General features: G+C 41.6%; 2 protein-coding genes across 5 annotated transcripts; one reads left to right on the forward strand and one right to left on the reverse strand.

The window, feature by feature from the left end:
- Positions 1-1,553: 1,553 nt before the first annotated feature.
- Positions 1,554-8,568, reverse strand: SPRY1 (sprouty RTK signaling antagonist 1). Of its 4 annotated transcripts, none has more exons than XM_068989491.1 (4): positions 8,441-8,568; positions 7,455-7,683; positions 6,800-7,096; positions 1,554-3,978 (listed from the first exon to the last, which is right to left on the reverse strand). In XM_068989491.1, exon 4 carries the CDS (start codon positions 3,921-3,923, stop codon positions 2,964-2,966), a length of 960 nt encoding a protein of 319 aa, XP_068845592.1. In that variant the 5' UTR covers positions 3,924-3,978; positions 6,800-7,096; positions 7,455-7,683; positions 8,441-8,568; the 3' UTR covers positions 1,554-2,963. The 4 variants fall into 4 exon arrangements, with proteins under 4 accessions (XP_068845592.1, XP_068845594.1, XP_068845593.1 ...); XM_068989493.1 differs by lacking the exon at positions 8,441-8,568 and adding an exon at positions 7,816-7,867; XM_068989492.1 differs by lacking the exon at positions 8,441-8,568 and having other exon boundaries at positions 7,455-7,930.
- Positions 6,909-9,061, forward strand: LOC138093536 (uncharacterized). Its single transcript, XM_068989604.1, has 2 exons — positions 6,909-8,019; positions 8,507-9,061. Exon 1 carries the CDS (start codon positions 6,909-6,911, stop codon positions 7,695-7,697), a length of 789 nt encoding a protein of 262 aa, XP_068845705.1. The 3' UTR covers positions 7,698-8,019; positions 8,507-9,061.
- The last annotated feature ends 3,310 nt before the right edge of the window (positions 9,062-12,371 follow it).

Below are 12,371 nucleotides of genomic sequence, written 5' to 3' on the forward strand. Positions count from 1 at the left end.
ATCTGTGTGGTATTTTTAACTTGGCAGTATCAAATAAATGGCAGGGGTATTATAAGAAATGTCAGCTGTGCTAATGCTTTCAAAGCCTTAGCACTTTAAAATGATCATCAGTATTCAGTTCAAACACATTGGACTCATGAGCACTGATGAAGACACATCCTAATATTTTTTTCTTCTAGGTTTAAACCATCACAAAGGAGGAAGTTTTGAATCAAAGTGTTTATTCTTTGTATCTGACAAGCATGTTAGAAGTCTGAACTCCTAACCTATTGCTATTTCCAAATATGAGCTTGACATTATGCCAGAGTGCATATAGAACCCTGGAAGCAGCAGACTGCCATCTTAATATTATAATTTTAACATATTCCCCAGATAGTCAGAAGTTAAAACTCCACAACATACCTTATTCTCATAAAAGTTATAAATTTCATTCAATAAAAGCCATAGCTTCTTAGTCTGGTTAGTTTAACTACAGACAGCTCTTACACCAATTCCTAATTATACGAAGGGTCTAAATAACAGAAAAAAGTTACACAGTATTTTGAAGGAGTCTATTCATGCTTCATTAAGGAGCCAAATCTCAATGAAATATTCAATATTCAGGGACCAGTGATATCACCACATAACTTGAATACAAGAGGAAACAAATTGACATTTTAAAATACCATAGGTTATGAAATTTTTAAAAATGTTCCTGCTTTCAGAGCATAGAGAAAATACTTGATTAAGCCAAATGTCACAATGCCAACTAATAGGTTTAGTGGCTTGGTGGAAATGCATTAAAAGTTTCTATCATTTATGTCTCATTTAATTAAAACAAAATCAAAGTCTGTAAATACAAAGGATAAATAACCCCAAACTAGTAGTCAAATCATGTAAGAGACAACAACCAAACAAAAAAGCTGGATAAGAGTTTTGACAGCCTAAATCCTGGGTTCAGATTATGCCAACATCTTATTCTCAAATGCTGATTATTCAGGTTTGACATGTCACTTAGACATACGGAGGAGTTAGTGAAATTAAGTCTGAGGATTCACGTGAACAAAATTTTATCAGACCCAAAGATTCTAACTATGTCCTGACTTCAGCAGGCTAAAAACTAAAAACATGTACTTTTTAAATATAAAGTTTCACACCCTCACATTTCTAATTCCATGAGACATGACACAATGTTATTTGATCAGGGCACATTAAAGACTTATTAAAGGAATGAAAAGGATTGGAATGTTTTTAAAACTTCTCTTTGATAATGTTAACTATCCCCTTGATGCACTCTTAAATTCTATAATGTTTTATTAAAATGACAGTGCCAGAGGATCCTAGTATGGCTACAGAACTAATTTTTTAAGCTTTGCTGATGAAAATTAATTTCAGACTAATCCAAGAGTTAAGATAAACATTATTTAAAACATACAGGTATGTCCCATTCCAAGAAATTGATATACACAAAACCCCTTGCTTACAAAATAGCCAAAGGAGAGATGGAATTGTTAATATTAATCACAGAAAAACTTTTTTCACTTTGTAAAGTGATTCACTTTGGCATTTGTTGAAACAGAATTTGGAATATAAAATCTTGATTAATGAATTTTCCAGGAAACATCTAGTTCAAGATTTGAGCTCACCTACATCTAGATTTGGTATATTAAGGTAAAGAAAGAAAATGGGTATGCATGAAGAGTCAAAGCAAATGACAAAAATCACAACAGTACACGCTAATAAATGAAGAAATCAAGAGACAGTTTCATTAATTAATATATTTTCTGCATTATAGTTAACATACGTACTTTCTTCGTGTCACCTTATTTTCCGTTACGTATTGATATTTTGTTATATTCAGACATGAGTACATTTCAACAGTCTTTTGCAATAAATATCATAAAATAATAGAGATTCGCATAATAAATATTCTTTACAATAAAAAAGTTTAACAGACTTTTGTCTTAAAAATAGTCAGAATTCAACTTTGTGATTTATACATAAAATATACAAAAAGCACCACAATTTGTGGTTAAGGCAATGAAACAGAAAAGATTAGAACTACCCAGCTGTTAACTAACCAAGTGGCCAAAAACCATTAAGGAGCCAAGATCACTTCAGGCAGCATAGTTCTGTGACATCTATAGATTGATCAGATATAAATATCAACTTCAGTTATCCAAGTGCCCTCAATGACAAGAGTAATTTGGTGAAAAGCAAGGAGTATGGAAGGGAGGGAGTCGAGTCCTTCACAAATATGAAAGCTTGAATAAGGATGAGCAAGATACAACCAATATATCTCCAATGTGAAGACTTACATTGTAAAGCAGACCTAAAATTACACAGAAAAAAAACAAAACAAAACAAAACAGAAAACCCTGGCATCTCTAAAAATGATAACACCAAAACTGAGGGGATAGAAAGTTGAGGAGCAAGAAGGAGAGGGCAGTGGTTAAAGAATTTTAACGTTGTAACAAAAACAGATCTCCCATGCTACTTAAGTGTCTAATGCTATGAAGATAGCCCTAATTGGAGACAGATTTAATATATAGCTTATTTAAGCAATTAAATGGCTGCTTCTTTAAACACCAATTTCCCTGTTCCCAGAGTACCCAATCAAAAACAGCTCTAAATCACTGTAGCCTGGGTGTACATGTGTGGATATGTTCATGTGTACAACTTTGGAAAGTTGCTTGCAGAACAAAAAGGCTACACAAAAGCCCACTGGCTCTCAATACCCTCTCGAGTGGATGGCAGAGGCTCTTGTCATAAGGGGGAGCCAGATGCATTTCACAGTCCACTCTTACCGAAGATCATCCATTAGAGAAGAGTACAATCCATGAGTCAAACCTTGGAAAGAAGGGGAGAAAGGTGGGACAGGGGAAAACTGCAAAGAAAATAAAACCAGTATCTGACTGCATCTTTTTTAACAGCCACAGCTTGAAAGCAAGAGAAGTTCAGGAGGTCCAACCCACCTCCAAAAATCATGATGGTTTACCCAGTCCCCGGGAGGGGCAGCTCTCCAGCTTACAATAGACAGTGTTGGAGTTCTTACATCTGCATCCTGGGCGATGGATCCAGTCATAACACCCCCTGCACAGCTTCAGGCATCCCTTGGCTGGAGGATAACAAAGTAAGCAAGGTAAAAACAGAGACATGGCTCCCATACACAGGTACCTAGAGCAGCACTGTGACTGTGAACAGGAGCAAGGATTATCCGAGTAGGAATCCCCTTCATCGTCATTGGAGCAGTGGTAGAAGATGCCCTTGACCAAGCACATGCAGGTTCCGTACTCCACCATGCTCTCAGCGGAGCAAAGGCACTGCCGGTTACAGGCCAAGCAGGATGGCAGGGTTCTGGGAGCTGTGCATTCCCCACACTTGCACTTCCCACACTGTTCACAAATGAACTTGTGCTGCGTCAGGTCCTCTTTCAAGGAGCCCTTTAAGTCATCCACAATCAGTTGCTTGGGCTGGGTCCGGATTGCCCTTTCAGACCTGTGACCAGGGATGGGTCTGGTTGGCGGGGACCTTCCTAACAGCCCCTGCTCAGAAGAGGCACTGCTGTTGCTCCCAGAACTGGCTGCGCTTCCAGTGCTGGTTGACCTGCTCAGTATGGGGCCTCTGGCGTTATTTGAGAGTCCTGCATGTCCCAGGTGGCTGGTAGGTCTATGCTCATAGTTATTATTCACATTAATCGGTATGATTTCGTGAGTCCTCTCATGCTTTTCTTGTCTTGGTGCGGTTCGAGGAGCAGGTCTTTTCACCACAGATGGCCCTTCTGTGTATTCATTGCTGCCTCTGATGGCCTTGATCTGGTCTAAGGACAAAATAGCAGCAGGCTGAATCTCCCTCTCATAGTCTAGCCTCTGACGGTTATCCAATGCAGGCTGCTGGATCACAACTAATGAACTGCCACTGCCATGCTGATTTTGGGGATCCATGTGTAGTGATCTTGATTTCTGGCAATCAGTGGAAACCTGGCATGCATCTGAAATCCTAAAAGGAAATCAAAGATGAAAAAAAAAACAAACAGAGAAAATAAATGACTAGAAGTATTTGGGGGGGTAGGGGGGAAGAGGTGAGAAATCCTGTCAAGTCACAAATTGCCTAAACCACCTGGTAATGATCTCCCTCATCAGCGGATTACAATGATGCTGGGGTCCTGGACAGAGTCCAATTCCGAGAGAGGCTTAGGACCACATCACAGAAGAAGAATGTAAGCAAGAGACCCCATGCCGTAAGAATTGGAAGTTTTTTCAACTTTTAAAAAGCAGAATCAAGAAGTAATGTCTTTCTGTTTGTGAATCTAACAAACAAAATGGAGTATGCCCTTGTGGGGAACACTGAGTATAAGCACTAATAAACCGCTCTCATCTAAAGAAGCTCTGTATCAGTTCATGGATACTTTCCATAAAAGAAAACATCCATTAAAAAACAACAACAACAACAAACTAAGAATGGCTATGGTGCTGTTGTCTTTAATTATGTTTGCTGTTATAAGCATTCGATTAGTGTTCAGGAAATTAGTCAAGGTATACTTCATGCATTAAAAAAAAAAAAAAAAAGACACTCCAAACTGAAATGGAATCTCAAATTAAGAGGTCATCTTCAGTAGAAACCAGAATTTTAAACCTAGTTCACTATTAGTCTACAAGATATAAAAGTGAATGCAGATGAACACAACAGTTCTTGGTGTTTTATAGCCTCTAAAGCACACACACAAAACTCAATGTACAGTTCTGTGAATGTTAAGACCATTCACATTTGAATTTTTTTTTTTTAAGTTTAAATAAGGATCACTGACATAACAAGATAACTTTCACATACAAAGTGTCTGGCCTTTAAAGTAGTATGGGGAAATCCTGGCCATTTTAATTATCTGTATTTCCTCTAATTTAAAAATCTGTATTTACATGCCAGATCTTGATTTTCAAAAGCACTGCCAACTCTGAATCAATGTGCTTCTTGTAATAAAGTATAGCAACATCCAGGTAAAAATCTGTTTCAATACCAATGATAAATTACTTCTAATTTATAATGCATTCTTCATAAAACCATCTATTAAACATAAAAACGTTTTTGTTCTCATAAACGGTAAACCAGAATATTTTTCACACAAATTCCTCCCACAATCTACAGATTTGATCCAGTGCAAGAATGCAAAGGAAAAAAATGCCTGTTCTCCACTACCATGAGCCAAATCTCATCAGCTTCAGGAATAAGGCAGAAAGAAGTCCATTTCATCTATTAACTTCACTGAACGGCCCTGGACTGTCTTACACGTTAACTTCTTGGCGTTTCCCCCCCGCTCATTCTCCCAACTCGGAGCCTCAAGTTTCTACCTTCTCTGTACCCGAGGAGAAACACGTTCACAACCTGCTGGGTTTAGTCCTGGAGTCCTTAAGGACTGTTAAAAAGATTCCATCGTTACTCTGCAGTATCATTCCTCCTCGCAAAGCACTTTTCTAACCCAGTGCTTCTAAAGCAAAGAGTATTTAAAAGTACTAATTCAGACTCCACACGAAAGGAAAAAACGTGGATCTGAAGAGAGTAGAAAAAGCACAAGGCACGACTTTAGTCTTAAATGCTAGCTGTAACAAAGTTCCTGCTGGCCGGTAAGGGAGGCCACCAGATAAAAAGTAAAAGCGGAATGTCAGCCACCTCGGATCTGAAGCAAAGCCCCTTTTCCAGCAGTGACAGCCCTGGATCTAGCCCCAAACACGCTCACACGCTCTCGGCAGACTCTTCTTCCCCAAGAAAGCCCCGAATCGAAGTCGAATACCTTTTCGGACAATCCCATCACATTCTAAGGATCACCGTGGATTTCCAAAGCCTTTTGGCGTATGCCACCAAGGATGCTTACAAATCAGGAAAAGCCTTCGGAGTGAATGCAGGCGCCAAAAAGCAAGCTCAAGGCAGGGAGGGTTATAAATAAATATCTGTCTACACTTTAAAGGAGAAGCCGGATTCCTAAAGAGCCGGGGCGCAGCGAGCCGGGGGCCCGGGCGGCGGAGCGGTGTCGCCACATCGCCGGTTCCCGCGGTGGAGCTGCGCCCTCTGCAATCCGCGCTGAGACGAGCGGGGAATAAATAGTTGACGGAGAGGAAGGAAAAGGAAAAAGTTATGAATGAAAACAAGTATTCTCTCTCGCTCCCTCTCTCTCTCTCCTCTCTCTCTCTCTCGGGCAGGAGGAGGGGAGGAGGCTGAGGTTACCATTACCTCAGGAGGGCGGACTTCCCCACTTTTAAAGTGGCAGTGCCCTCTCCCGCCCCTCGCCGCGCCGCCGCGCTCACAACAAGAATAAAGTGGCAGCTCGCGCGGGCGCACACCGACTCGGCCCAGGGGCTCCCCAGCGAACCGGGGGTCCGCTCTGGCACTGGCGCGCGAACACGCCTTTCGGGAGGCCCCCGTCCGAGGGATCCTCGGATCCCGAAAGCCCGCCGCAGGCACCCGCCGAGCAGCTCCGCGGTCCTCCTCGGACCCTCCTCCCCGCTCCAAGCCTGCCCGAATGCACCGTTCGCGTGGAGGGGTTTCCCCGAGAGGACACCCCGGGTCCCCGCGCCGCCGCTGCAGGCGACTGAGGACTGGGGACCCCGCTTCGCCGTCCCGCGCGGAGGCGAAAGGTCGCTCTCCGGCTTACCCAGCTTTGAGCGCCCCGCGGGCCGGCCGGGCCGCGAGAGGGGGTGGCCCCACTCTCCCTTCCCCTCGCGCGGTCCGGGCCCCCAAGCCGCTCCCCAGGGCCCGCACCTGCCGCCCGGCCCGCCCCGCCCGTGCACCTCCCGCCCCCGCAGCCCGAGGGCGGCCGCCCCAAACTCACCTAGGCCGAAGCGGGGGCGGGCGGCCAAGCAGTGCAACCCGGCCTGGGTCCCGGTGCGGGCGACTGCGTGCACTCGCCGCATCAACCGCGGCGGGGAGGACGGCGAGGCATGGCCCGAGCTGCGGCCGGGCGGCCCGCGGCCTCTGCCCCTGGGCAGGAGCGCTCCCCGCGGCCCCCTTCCGGCTGCGGGGGACAATCTTCTGGAGACGCGGCGCGGCCAGGCGCAGACCTCTCACAGCTCGCGTGCGCCGCGCAGCTCAGTAACATCCACCTCCGGGGCTCTTCTCGTGTAGCCCCCTTCCAAGAACCAGGAAAAAAAAAAAAAGAAATCCCTTCAGGAGGGCTCTCCCGGTCTACACGGAAGGCGAGCTGGGGAGCGGCGGGGAGAGGAGTGCGTGACTGGCCGGCCGACCCGCCGCTGTGCTCGGACCAGAGTTTTCCTCGGGGTCCAGTAGCTCCTCGCGGGAAAGGCGGGAGTGGCGGCCTCCTGACGCGTGGAAATCCACGTCACGGACGTTTGAGGCTCCGCGGCGCCCGGGACGGGGCTCGAACCGGCGTCCACGGACGAGTCACGGAGCCGCGCAGGGAGTACACGCCTGAGAGGCCCGACCGCCGCTCCCCGTGGGTGGGGGGTGGGTGGGATTTTGGTTTTTACCCGCTTTTAAGGGGCGGTGGTGAAGGGAGCGAGGTTTGGGGTTCTCCTCCGGGGAGAAGGCGGGGCGTCGTCCCTCGGCTCCCGCGCAGGTCCAGGCACTTTCTCGATCCCGCACGGCGGGCAAGTGGGGGCACGGCGTCCCTGGGAACTCCGGTCCTGGCAGTCAGCCTCTCCCGGCAGCGATCACTCCCAGTCCTCCGACCCTCCTGTTCCGCGGCCGAAACGCCTGCTACAAACGATTAGAGATAAGAACACGTTAATTTCCCTTTCTTTCCAGGCACTTGGACTCACCGCGCGCTCCGCCGCCCCGGCGAAGAGTGGAGCGGAGAGGGCCGCTCGGCAGCTCGCCCGCCGCCCGCACCCGCTGCCATGTGCTGGCTGTTGCTGCTCCCTGTGATTGACAGGCGGGCGCACAGTCGGCGTGTCAGCAGCGAACCAAAGTAACATGCAGTCTTGCACGTTTTTGCCGAAGTGCTTTTGCCCCTTGGAATGCCTAAGAGTTCAAACAACGTTCAAGCGACGCTTCTGCGCATTGGAAATCAATACACAGAGACGGGAAATTCAGGTTTTAAACAATTGCTTCTGGGGATTCGGTCGCCAACAATGCCTAAACAAACATGCATTTGGTCCACACACCGAATGCCAGTCCCTCTTTGGCAAAAAAAAAAAAAAAAAAAGAAAAGAAAAACCACCCAGTTTTTCTTTCACACATCCGACTGTTTCAGACTTGAAACTTGTTACTGCTCGGCTGGGGGGGTTGTGGGGGTGGGGAGGAAAAGGACCTTGCTTTTTCTTTCAGTGGTAGCATTTACTTTAAGAGCATTCGTTTTAGCAGTGGGAATGCTACTGGTAATTTGAAATGCAACCAGTAATCTTAGATCTAAAGCGAGTTCAAAGAAATAATCAGTTCCTTGCAAAAGCCAACATTTCTCACCTGATCTTTCCTTAAAATGTCTACGGAAGGAAAGGAAGGAAACAGTTCTTACCTAAAGCAAAGATTGGAAATTGCTTTTCAGGCACATTTACAGCAACTGTAGCTGTTCCTTTTCCAGGGCTGGGAGTTGTGTCTGCGGCTATCACTCTGCAAACCACTGCGTGCCTTACAGAGCAGTCCCACTCCGGCTCCGCAGAATTTCAGCTCTTTGCCTCCACCTCCACCTCCACTCCAGGACACGCCTCCAGTGATATCATGTGTCAATCATACGGGCTGCCTGAAAACCTGGAGCAGGATTTCCCCAACAGTCGTTTCCTCTTTCCTTTATGAGTACCCACTTGGCTATTTCGCCCTGTACACTCCCCTAACAAACATCCTCTGAAAATGTGGATTGCCTCAAAAAATCCTTCAAATGCCCCTCGTCATAAAAGAATACCTTTAAATTTAGTTAGCAGTCTTCAGTTATCAAATCTCAGCAAAAAGATTGGTGAACTCTACCCTTAAAAGTGGAATTAGAAAACAACTTTGAAGAAGAAAAGATTAAAAAGTTGTATATCAAGCCCTCACTACTGATCAGTTAGTGAGATAATGTATATTGATATAAAAAAGATGATGATATGCCATTACAGACCCAATTTAAAGCAAAGTTCAGAATATGTGAAATCTAAAACGTGGCACGCTTTACTGCAAATGTATGTAATATGTGATAAAGGTATGATTTCCTGCTGTAGATTTTATAATAATTGCTCTCTTGATTTGTGATGTAATTTCCCCAAAATAAAAATTGTAAAAATCCCAGACTCCTTCAATTTTGTAAGATATTTATATAATTTTGAAAAAATAAGTTTATTTTTAAAAATCAGCTGAATAGAAATCAATTAAAATAGAAATAATTTCCTAAGAGGTTTTATAATTCTTAAGCATATATGATGTGTCACTGAAGGAAAAAAAAGAGCATTTTAATCAGTAGGAAAAATGCTTTTTGTTTCCTTACAGACTATTGGATTTTAGACATTTATCATCAAAATCATGTACTTCATGCTGCTGTGAGAGTAATAATATGTGAAATTTGAGTTTCCACAGAGATTCTTAAAAGATACCTAAAACCCAGAAAAATATAGTAAGTGGAAAGGGAAATATTTTTTCCAGGTCCTATAAGAAGTAGCTTAAAGTCTTTAATGAAATACAGCAAACAAAACTTCAGTAAAAAGTCATATAAATTTGAGTATGGACATTTCAGTGATTTTTTAATATTCTTCTTTACAATAGTAATTCTTTTGAAACTTTTTTTCTCTATTCGAGATTTTCTAATATTTGAGTTCTTTAAAATAATAAAAGTTCTATTTGGAATGACCTTTCGGACCATAGGGCACTGCTAAAACCATCAACAAGAAAGCATCACTAGAAAATAACACAGAACAAGAATTAAACCAAGAAGCTACCTATTCACTCTTAATAATATAAATTGTAATAAAATAGGCTGTTTCAAAGACTAAAGTCAAATTATTGTACATATTTTATATTTTCATATATCTCATAATATTTGGAGAAGTAATAAACTTTAACTAGTGGATAAGTTTCTTGGACAATTTGAATGGGTTTGAAAGAGTCAAATCAGAAATACAATATTCCATGATGGTATCTTATTTGGTTTTTCAAAACTGTCTTCTCTGCTATCACCACAATTTGGGGACAAGAGGTCAGTTCACCAGTATGATAAAACCAGGAGAGGGAGCACTGAACATTTTATTTCCATAAATCCTACAACAATATATTTGAAAATTTTTGTTACAAATAACCTTCAAACTATTTCAACCAAGGTATATTATTAAATTACAATTTTTGTGAAATTAAGTATTTTTAAATTACAATAATAAATAAAATCCATAAAATGTTATCTATAACATCATCATCATGGATCATGTTCTATTGAGAAATCAAATAGTATGAACAATGATCCTCTATATCATTTAGCACTGAAATGCATCAATATGTTTTCCTCTAAATATTATAGTATAAATAAATATATGTATAACCTTGCCACCCTGGAGCTAGAATAGGTGTCCCCTACCTCCAGGATCTAATGCCTGATGATCTGAGGTAGAGCTGATGTAATAATAACAGATATAAAGTGCACAGAAAATGTAATCCTCTTGAATCATGCTGAAACCATTCCTTCCCCTCTTTGGTCCATAAAAAAACTTCCTGCCACGAAATCAGTCCCTGATGCTGAAAAGGTGGGGGCTGCTGATCTAGAAGACATTTAATAAAACCTGCCCCCTTTTCTGATTGCCTACAACTCTTAAGTCTGTTGAAATTCTAAAATTTTTGCTTAAAATAGACATTGTTATTTATTTGGAAAGTTTAATACAGTGTACCATGGCTAGAAATAGACAGCTAGTATATGAAGTTTTCCTGAAAAGGAAAAACAATGTAAATATCCATGAGAAATTGTACCATAATTTTCAGTTTACTATATTAAGATCTAAAAGAATAAGGCAGAATGGAAAGTGAATTCATTTATTCTTCATTTTCATGTGAAAACAAGATTCGCTATTTCTTCTACTGATTTGACTTTTGAAAAAACAACAAAGTAAAATGAAAAAAAATGTCTGGTAACTCTTGGCAACTATTAGTGCTTTAAAAAAGAAGAAAAAAGTGTAGTACTAAGGCTTAACTTATTCATTTATCTACTTTATTTGCCAAAATAGCAGAACCATAATGTGTTCCAAGCTCTTGAAAAATAATACCTTATTAATCTTTCCAATGTTTCTGTGAACTCATGATAATAAATATAATGTTTGATTTTACTGAGAAACAAACAAAATAATAACAGATACTGGTGAGTTACCCCATAAGTGTCTAATAAATTAATGAAGAAACAAGAATGGAAACTCTTTACTTTCCTTTTAGGGCAATAGTCACTATATTACTATACTTCCCAAGAAAAGCTGGCAAGGATAAGCCATTTTATTTTCAGTTTCCTTTCGTAAACAATCTTTGTAGTTGACAGAAATAGACCAACCTATTCTGTAAATTTTTCATACACATTCTTTTCATTTTCATAAGTATAATTCTCATCCTTCTGCCCTATTTGAAATACTAATGTTCTGTATTGGTTTCAAATTCTATAAGTGGGCATAGCAAGCAGTACATTGAATAAATTACACTGAATGATTTGTAGAGTTTGTCAGCTCTATAATTCTACAGCTAACCGTTTGTGTATTTTGTCACAAGTGATTCTATTTTTCTACAAGTTGTAAAAAAAAGAAATAAATGCACATGGCAGGGCTTTGAATTGGTGCCCTTCATTACTGAAGTGTCATATTCCTTCACAGAGAATCAAAGCGACAGGAGTTCAGACAAACTGCATCACTACTACATATCAAAGATTTTGCTAATTAAATCCACATGGTAAGACGTCTAAGGAAACATCTTTGCCCTATTACAAAACAAGTCTTCATTTCTTATCTACCCAGTTGAAGAATAAATCCTGTCTTGTTTCCTCTTCCGTATTATTAAATGCTCCCTTCTGAGCCTTGACTTGCTCTTCATTTTCACAAGAAAACAAGATTAGTCATCTCTTCTGCTGATTGGATTCCTGAATCTAGGAGTAGAATGGCTATTATAATGATCATGTGGTATTCTCTTTGATTCTGTTTAACAAAAGTTATTAATCTCTCATTTCCACAACTATCTATTGCTCACTTCATCTTCAGAGACAAGTACACAAGAACCTAGGTTAATTTAAACCTTGAACGATAGAACAGGAAGAAAACAAAGTCATGTTTTCATTAAAATGGAAACAACTTAAAACATCTCCTGGGGCTTGCCTGCTTTAATCTTTATTTCCTATTGAAATAACCTATGCCAAAGGCTATAGTTTATCCTTTGGGAAAATAAAAGTAGAATATTTATTTGATCAAATGACTCTAGGCATGCCTTCTATAAGAATGCTTAATATTAAAAAAGAAAACACAAAA

Source organism: Capricornis sumatraensis, chromosome 17 (assembly GCF_032405125.1).
Source record: "Capricornis sumatraensis isolate serow.1 chromosome 17, serow.2, whole genome shotgun sequence".
NCBI classification, from domain to species: Eukaryota; Metazoa; Chordata; class Mammalia; order Artiodactyla; family Bovidae; genus Capricornis; species Capricornis sumatraensis.